The sequence below is a fragment of the Brassica oleracea genome, chromosome C4, assembly GCF_000695525.1.
Source record: "Brassica oleracea var. oleracea cultivar TO1000 chromosome C4, BOL, whole genome shotgun sequence".
Classification (NCBI taxonomy): Eukaryota; Viridiplantae; Streptophyta; class Magnoliopsida; order Brassicales; family Brassicaceae; genus Brassica; species Brassica oleracea.
In genome coordinates, this window is record NC_027751.1 from 30,912,057 (window position 1) to 30,921,528 (window position 9,472).

The 9,472-nt window shown below is 28.5% G+C and overlaps 2 protein-coding genes across 2 annotated transcripts in view; one reads left to right on the top strand and one right to left on the bottom strand.

The window, feature by feature from the left end:
- The window catches only part of LOC106340838 (extensin-2-like), a 3,076-nt gene extending 2,700 nt beyond the window's left edge, over positions 1–376 (bottom strand). The window contains exon 1 of the mRNA XM_013779672.1: positions 79–376. Within this exon, the coding sequence (XP_013635126.1) occupies positions 79–330 (252 nt within the window). The 5' untranslated portion in view covers positions 331–376. The remainder of the gene's footprint in view (positions 1–78) is intronic.
- An 8,523-nt stretch (positions 377–8,899) lies between these two features.
- LOC106338646 (extensin-2-like) overlaps positions 8,900–9,472 on the top strand; it is a 2,173-nt gene continuing 1,600 nt past the window's right edge. The window contains exon 1 of the mRNA XM_013777577.1: positions 8,900–9,472. Within this exon, the coding sequence (XP_013633031.1) occupies positions 8,934–9,472 (539 nt within the window). The 5' untranslated portion in view covers positions 8,900–8,933.

Below are 9,472 nucleotides of genomic sequence, written 5' to 3' on the forward strand. Positions count from 1 at the left end.
TACATATGGTGGTGGAGGAGATTTGTACTCAACCTTTGGTGCTGGTGAATAATATGGTGGTGGTGGAGGAGAAGTGTAGACATATGGTGGTGGAGGAGACTTATAGTCTACCTTTGGCGATGGAGAGTAGTATGGTGGTGGTGATGGAGAATTGTAGACATTCGGCAGGGGGGGAGTACTGTATTCTACCTTCGGAGATGGTGAATACGATGGGAGAGGAGGCAAGCTATACGTGAGTGGTTCATACGCTGCAACCATTGTTGCCATGATGATAACGCCGAGAGCGTAAATGGGATGGGCTGAAGGCCCCATCCTAGAGGAAGATCTCATTGTGATTTGCCTTTTCTCTACCAACGCTGCTTTACGTTGGTTAGTTTTTCTCGTTTTGGTTTGTGTTGTAAGAAATGGGGTCGTTCGTTTATATAGCAAAGTTTTTCTCTAAATCCAGCTCTACCTCCCTGTTTCTGTCTCCATCAAACTAAATCGTGGAGGCATGTCTACACGATGCTAGTATGAGATGTGCAGGAACGTTTAGAGAACGTCAACGAGCCACTTTCAATTTTTTAATGACAAGTTGAAGAGGACCCATTTGGTTTACTTATTTTTTACTTCCTTGGGTGACTCAGTTTCTTGGACGTGCATAATTTTGAATTGTTATTGGTTATGTATGATGGTGAAGTCTGATTGTGAACAACTGGCATAGGAAAATTATGAGTCTCCTAAAATTATGTATGCGTTCAACTATCCATTAGAATTGGCTTGAGGAAAAACGACATGGTCCACAATGTGGTTCAGTTTTTTTTTTTCAGAAGCACACGGCCAAACCTGGGTTCCGTAACAGCATGTGACTAGACTATGTCTACTATCTACATACTTCCCATACCAGTCTCTCGAGCAATTCTACAGTTCTATTTCTTTCTTGTTTTTTTGTTCTTTTGTTTTGTAAGGCCTCAATAAGGAACAATGTATCCATTTTCTAAATTAAATGAAAATACTTTCCTAAAAATGTATATACTTATGTTTTAGAATATAAACTTTGGATTTCCCCCCGAGAAATACTATACTTTGAAGATACTGTTTTCAGAAACTCTTGAGAAAATAGTGTTTTATCATTTTAAATTCCTTTTTAGAAACTGGCTTATGAATATTTATAAGCCTTTTTAATATATATACATTAGTTGATGAACATTGACAGACTTTTTCCGTCTTCATAATTAAATTTAATAACTATTTTTATAATATTCCTAATATAATTTTTTTTTATATAATTTAAACTGTTACGAAGTTTAAGTTTTTATAAATAAACCTATGAGCATGTATAAAATAATGTATTTAAAAATAAATAAAAAACATGGTATATCAAAAAATTATCACAAAAGTGCTATTTCTTTCAACCTTTGAAAAAAGAAAGTAGTTAAATGATCAGATGATTTCAGAATATATATATACATCCCTAAATATCTATATATTAAAGAGAAAATGTTCTAAATATATATATTAATTTGGATTCTTTGACTAAATATGCGGAAGCGTATAGTATTTTTCTGGAGTAAATAGCTTAGTGGGTACTTTTTACAGGTTAAATCAAATGACTTTTTACAAAAATGACTCGATACAAGAAGTTAAATACAAAAGTAACCCAAATTTTATGTAACTTTCATATGTTCTATTCATTAAAAATCCCATTCCCTAATTTTTTCCAAAATGTTTGTTTTACTCAATCATACTCATCTTTCTCTTTTATTCATTGTCATCAATACACCAACCAACATAAACAACGAATTTCAAGCTCTAAATGCAACTAAAATCAACATCAACATCTTCATATTCTTTTTTCTTACACACACACACCATTTCCCTTTCACTTGCTCTCTTATTTCATCCCAAAATCTCAACTTTTTTGTTTCAAAATTTATAAGCTTATTAGAACTTTTCATGTTCATGATTCTTGGTCAAGAATGAGAGGGTAACTTTCATTAAGAAGTTATGTGTGCTTGGATAAGGTAAACATAAACTTCCCCGGATCTAAGAATGATCTTTGAATTTTTTTTCAGACCTGTTCGCGTAGAAGACTTCTATAATCTTCTCAGCGGAAAAGGCTTCTACGGAAGTCTTCTAGTCAATACATAGGTTAGTTTTGCAATTGACTTTATGTGTGTTTTTAGAGAATAAGTCTTCCAACTTTTTCTTCTTAACAAAAAAATAACAGACCTAAGTCAATATTTAATAATTTTTATTTTCTCTAAAATTAAAATATTTTTTTGTTAATTCATGTATATTAATTAATATTGGGGCTCCTGTTTATTTATGTTTCTAACTAATCTGAGAAGACTTATTAAGAAGTCTTATGAGATCCGTTAGTTTTTGTAAAAAAAAATATTTTCAAGAGTTTTAAGTAACTTCAAGATATGTTTTTTAACTTTAAAAAGTGTTAAATAATTTAAAAAATATCAAGTCATGTGATTTAATGTGTGTTGTTACATCATAAGGTATACCTTTTAACTTTCACGAAATTTAAATTTTCAATTTCCACTTAAAGTTTAAGTTTTCCGCTTAAATTTTAATTTTCCGCTTAAAATTAAGTCTTCCGAGAAGTCTTCCCAAAAGACTTTTAGTGAAAATGTTATATGTTTGAACTTATGTAATGTTTGATCTTTTGTGGATTTGATTGAGTTTTTGTGTTATTGTGTTTTCCTATTGAAGTTGTATCGATAACTTCGATAATGTCAAGTACTTTGGCAAGATAATATTGTAGACATGAACATATTTATCAAATTATTTTCATTAACATCTATTCAAATTTACAAAAAAAAATCCCTTATATATTATTTGTGAAACATTACAACTTCTTTTTGTAGCCACGTGTCATCACTAGAATGATTCTTAGAATAATTAGAGAAATATGTTGGTCCATCTAATTATATAATAAGCTTTTTTATTAAACTAACAATAAATTCATTATTAATGTCATTTATTATTTCCTTAAATAAAGATCACAGAATTGTCTAATGTGACTAAAGTATATATGACAATTAATGATTTTGAATAATAAAGATCTGATAAAAAAATAATGTATCTTCAATCAAATTTGTTTAATTTTAAACTATTAAAATAATTTAAGAAAATCACATTAACCATATTATAAAAATTTATATTTTTCTGTATATGTTATATTTTGAATTTTAAAAAATGATTACAAATTACTAAAACTGTTAAAAGTCTCACATTCAAATTTTGTGATCCATTGTTTAAAATTTTTGTCATGACAAAATACAAATGATTACAAAATCATATAAATAAAATTCTAATTTAATTAATCATTAAGATTTAAAATATATATGTATATATATCATTCTAAATTAAACTATAAACCATATTGAATAAATAAATATTTTAATTTCAAAATTTACTTTGAATAATTTTTTTTGATAAAAGTTTTGAACTAACATTGATAATTGTTTTTAAATTATAAATTACTAAAATTATTAATCCCACAATGAAAATTTTGTTATCAATAATTTAAAGTTTTTCCTATTAAAAATACACATGATAAAAAAACATATGAGCATATAAGTAGAAAGCATCATTTAATAGACATTAATATTAAAAATATATTATGTATGTTAATATCATTTAAATTTAATTACATATCCTATCAAATTTAAAAAAAAATTGTTTGGATTAATAAAATTGATTTATACGTTCGCACAAATTTAATTATATATGTAATAGTTACTGACTTTTAATTATTCAATATATATTTATTATTTCATAATATGTAAGAACATATAATACATAAAATAATTTATATATATAATGTTTATCCCGCGCAAGGCGCGGGTCTTAATCTAGTTCACAACTAAAAGAGTACACATACAAATTACAAAACAGACCATAAACAAAACTATTACACATAGAATTAGAGATCATCCATCCACATAGATAAGCTTGGATTCCACTTGACATAATCCTTTGATAGTCCTACATGTCCAGGTTTCAGGTTTTTGAAATTTCTAAGACTTCCTGGAATTAGGAAGACTTGGGAAGACTTCGTAGAATATTTCAGAAGACTTCACAAGCATGAAGTTTTCATGGAAGATTTCAAGGAAGTCTTCCATGAAGTTTTTCATAAATTCTTCAAAAACCAAAACTTGAAACTTCCAACAGCTTCAACATACTCAGATGAAGAAAAAGGTAAGAGGTTAAGAAACAAGATGGTTACCAAATGAAGAAAATCAAGACAAGGAGATTTACCGAAAACCCTCAGATCTGTTTTAACTCTACCACCAGCTTCAACCTATGAGACGTCCTCCTCCACTTTAACACTCCAATAGCAACCTCTGAGACCTCTTCCTTCAGCTCGGACAGCTCCTCCACTCTGACAGCTCCAGATCTGAAACTAAATCAAAGATTTAGAATATAGTTTAGGGAAAATGTAAGAGTTTTAAGCAATAAAATGTTACCAAATGAAGAAAAATTAGATATGGAGACTTACCAAAACGCTCAGACCTGTTATAAGAAAAAGACATGGGAGAAGGACTTCCACGGAAGTTTTCTAGTGCATTTTATGTCAGAAGTCTTCCAAAGTCTGACTCAGATATGAAAAACTTGTATATCCAAAAACGTTCAAATGGCTTCAAAACAGAGAAAAACTTCAAATTTTTTTTTTTGCATAAATAATAAATAAACCAGTCACATCAGGTTGAATCTATAACTTTTTAGAATTTAACATATAAAACGCACAAAATACATATAAAAAATTTAGAGATCTACCTTTAGATGAGTGGAAGATGAGAATTATGTAATAAAAAACTCTGCCAAAATAAGATAAATTAGTGAGAAAGATATGAGACAAAAAATGAGAAATTGATAAAAAGTTTGGTGTTTTCAAATTTAAAGAGATTAAAGAGGGGTTGTAGAGTTTTAGACTGTGAAACATTTCATTTTTCTTGCAACCATTGAGAGAAAAAGAAAGAATCTGTAAATTTCCTTTTATAAAAAGAGACAAAAATTCCAACTAAGTTTAATATTTTTGATTTAGAAGATTTTTAGGGATTTCCCAAAAAGTCTTCTAAACCCTAAATTTACTATTCGTCCGAAAAAGTCTTCTAGTACATTATTTGTTAGAAGACTTGCTGGAAATCTTACAAACCCTAAAATCAAATAAGTAACTAAATAGCAACAAACACTTCATTAAACTTAAAATCAGCGTTTAAAGTGTTTAATATACAGAAAACTAAACACTTATATGTCAACTTTAATTTTATTAAAAAAAAGTAAAGATTCATAAATCTAACCCTAAAAATACTATTATATATGTTACCAAACCCTAAACCAAAGAATATTATGACTCAATCTACATTCACTCATCTATGTTGAAAACAATTCAATTTTCCTAGATTTTAATTTATATCATTTACAAATGTTTATAATTATGTGATTTCCATTTTTCTCCTATAAAGATATTTTTTATAGAATTTATAAATTATTTTTAAGATCTACTATTTGAGAAGACTTCATGGAAGTCTTTTCGTAGAAAACCTACAAAACAATAGAAAATTTATCGTAGTTATATTCGTAAAAATGTATACTGTTTTTTTTTTTTGGGGCATAAGAAATTGGTTATAGTTTCACTTGGCTTTTGAGTTACTTTTGTATTTAATTTAATTTTGGGTATACTTTTATTTTTAAAATCAAAATTTGAGTCATTTATTTTTGCAATTTTCCCTAAATCAAATACCACAGTTACTCTTAATATAGTTTTATATTGAATAAATATTACCAAAAAATTGGTCAACAAAAATCAAAATAGAACAAATCTTATATCATTTTAATCGAATAAAAAGTATATGTCTGTTAATTAATCTTAATATTTATTGCACTAATGTATTGTTTTAAATTATTAATCGGGTTTTTGAGAGGATGTAAAACATAAATAATATTCAAAGATTGTAAGAAAATAAATACTGCGGTTTTATCCTAATAAAAATCTGAAATATTTTGGAAAATAAATCTGAAATCTAGAATTTTTTAAAAGGCATATTTAAAGTGATTTTCTTGGTTATAGCTAAAACATTCATTCGATTTATATCAAAAATGAATTTCAAAGTTATTTGACTAATATTCACATGTTTTGTTAGCAGTACTTAAGTTGTTTCTCAATCACTTGCATTTACAGTTACAGTAAGTATTTAAATTAAAATCATACATTGTAAATTTTGATGAAAATGTTTTTTTTGGTGGTTAAAAGGATCATAATCTAATTTACTAAAATGTAGAAACCAAAACGACAAGGAAAAAAAAGTAGTAGGTTCTGATCATCATTTTGGATTTTGGTTTAGGATACCCCTATTTATGCAAATAATTTAAAAATTACAAATACTATAGTTGTTCATATACGAACAGGATGAACAACGTCCATTATATACTAAAGCACAAGTCACTCAACAAATAAAATTTTGACATGTGGAAAATGTTAAAAAGAACAAAAAAAACAACTAATTGAAAAGAAAAATCTTCGATCCCTAATTATCAGCACATATTGCCTATGTTTTCTCATAATATTTCAGCCACGTTCAAAATCATTTGACCACAATTTTTAAACTGTTTTTTTTTTCTTATATATAATTTTGATTTATTAATTTACTCTTTGTTTTTTTTTTCAATCTTCTCTGTACATATGTTTTCTCTTTCTTAAAGATTTTATGTTTTGGTTCGGTTTTTCTCTCTTTGCAAAAAAAGGAGAGATTGAGTATTAGTTTTTTGCTAAAAAGAGAGATTGACTACACGATTTGTTTGAATTAAACAGGTTTCTTCTTGTCTTCTTTCTTTTTTTTTCTGTGGCAATTTAAATTTTATTTATTCATCACCTGAATTGATACTCAATCGATAAATACAGTAGAATTATGGGAAGAATTGATACTGGTATGGTATTTTTGAAGAGATTTCAATTTTAGTTAACTGCTGTATATAACTTAGAAATTTCTTCTATCTATTGATTTAGGTACTGTAGGTTACGGTTTGGAGATGTGAGATGGAGCATAATCAAAATTATTCTTGTGAAAGGGGATTCCAGAGACAAGCATCAAGTACCATTATTCCTATAACAATTGCGAAAGAGCCAACAGAGAGCCAAAGAGTTGCGAACGAGCCAACGCTTCTAATACTGTGCCACCATTATTCATATAATATTTTTAGAACAATTTATTTTGTGTGAAATTATGATAATGTTCAAATCTAATATCTATCTAATATATTAAAAGAGGAGTACAAATTTAAATTACTCCTTAGTTTTGCAAGTTATTTACACTTCCATGCCACTAAGATATTAACTAAACCTATATTTAAGGATATTTTGTCTTTTACGGTTTAATTAATGCATTTGTTAAATTAATCTATTTTTAATTAAAAAAACTTTACAACATTAAAATTCCACGGCTCCATTATTATATTCAACAACCAATACCTATTTTTCCTCAATTCCTCAATTAATATACACATCTTAATGAATCACGCAAGGATAGAAAATCAATTTGTATAAGCTAAGATTTTCTATCATTTGTAAACAAACAAAATCTCAATATACATCAAATCTACAATATTTATATGTTTAGTTTTGTATTAATTCATACAAACAATACAAATCCATGTATCATATATATATATATATATATATATATATATTTATAACAATAAGATTTGGAAACTAAAACACACAAAAACAATAATTTTCTTATTTGTTACTAAATCACATAATTAGTTACCACAATTATTCCTTTCCCTTTACTTTCCCCTTGACTCTCGGATCAAACAACTTAAAAATTTTAAAACATTAACGTAGAAAATATATCCATAATTGACACTTTCATACGAAATTTAGATCATAAATATCTACTATCAAACTATTTCCTATATTCTCGCTAACCAATATCACCTTTAATACAAACTTAAGCTTATTTATAAATTTTTATCAATTACATAACATTTTCATTTTCATTTTATTTTCTTACAGATTTAAATCTTAGTTTTTATACGTTCTAAATTTGATAGAAATTTAACAATCGTTTTATTTTCTTACAAATGTTATAACTAATGTACCATTTAAAAATAGCATACTAACTCAAAATTGTCTATTTTCCATATTTTTCATTTTTAAAATTTGTTCGCTATATATCTTTGACATGGATCTAATTATATAAATGTTGGATTTATACTCAATATTGGTAATACATTTTACGTTAAAACGCATAAAAAATTACTCGATTTTATACAACTAAATTTACAAATATAAAATTATGTACAAACAAAAAATAAAATGTAAAATTAAATACCCGTGCGGTCGCACGGGTCAAGATCTAGTAATTTTTAAAACGGTAAATTGATCTGTGCGAAGCCGGGCAGTATTACTAGTGTATACAATAAGGTAACATAATATATATATATATATATATAGCAGTTTCATATATATAAATTGTTGAATATATTTATTTTTATAAGAAATAACAAGCATAATATATGAGATTTAGACTGCCTAATATATGTGTGTGTGTGTGTGTGAGAGAGAGAGAGAGAGAGATAGATTTAGGCAGTCGAAAATCACAAAATAAATAAATAAAATAGTGACAAATATATTAAAAATAGACAAACTAGCTAATTGAACCAAATAATGCACGTCTCATATTGAAATCGTATGAAAATTGGAAAATGGGCCGCTGACATTCTCTAAACGTTCCTGCAGGTCTCATATTGAAATCGTATAGACATGCCTCCACGACTTAGTTGGAAGGAGTCCAAAACAAGGAAAAGAAATTGTAGAGCTGGATGTCGAGAAAAGCTTTACTACATAAACCCATGACCCCAATTCTTACAACTCAAATAAAACAAGAAAAACTAACAAACATAATTAGGCATTCGTGGAGAAAAGGCAAATCACAATGAGATCTTCCTCTAGGATGAGGCCTTCAGCCCATCCCATTTACGCTCTAGGCGTTATCATCATGGCAACAATGGTTGCAGCGTATGAACCACTCACGTATAGCTTGCCTCCTCTCACATCGTATTCACCATCTCCGAAAGTAGAATACAGTACTCCTCCTCTGCCGAATGTCTACAATTCTCCATCACCACCACCATACTACTCTCCATCGCCAAAGGTAGACTATAAGTCTCCTCCACCACCATATGTCTACACTTCTCCTCCACCACCACCATATTATTCACCGGCACCAAAGGTTGAGTACAAATCTCCTCCAACACCATATGTCTACAGTTCACCACCACCACCATACTACTCACCATCTCCAAAGGTTGAGTACAAATCTCCTCCACCACCGTATGTTTATAGCTCCCCACCACCACCTCCATACTACTCTCCATCACCAAAGGTAGATTACAAGTCCCCTCCACCACCATATGTCTACAACTCTCCACCACCACCATACTACTCACCATCTCCAAAGGTTGAGTACAAATC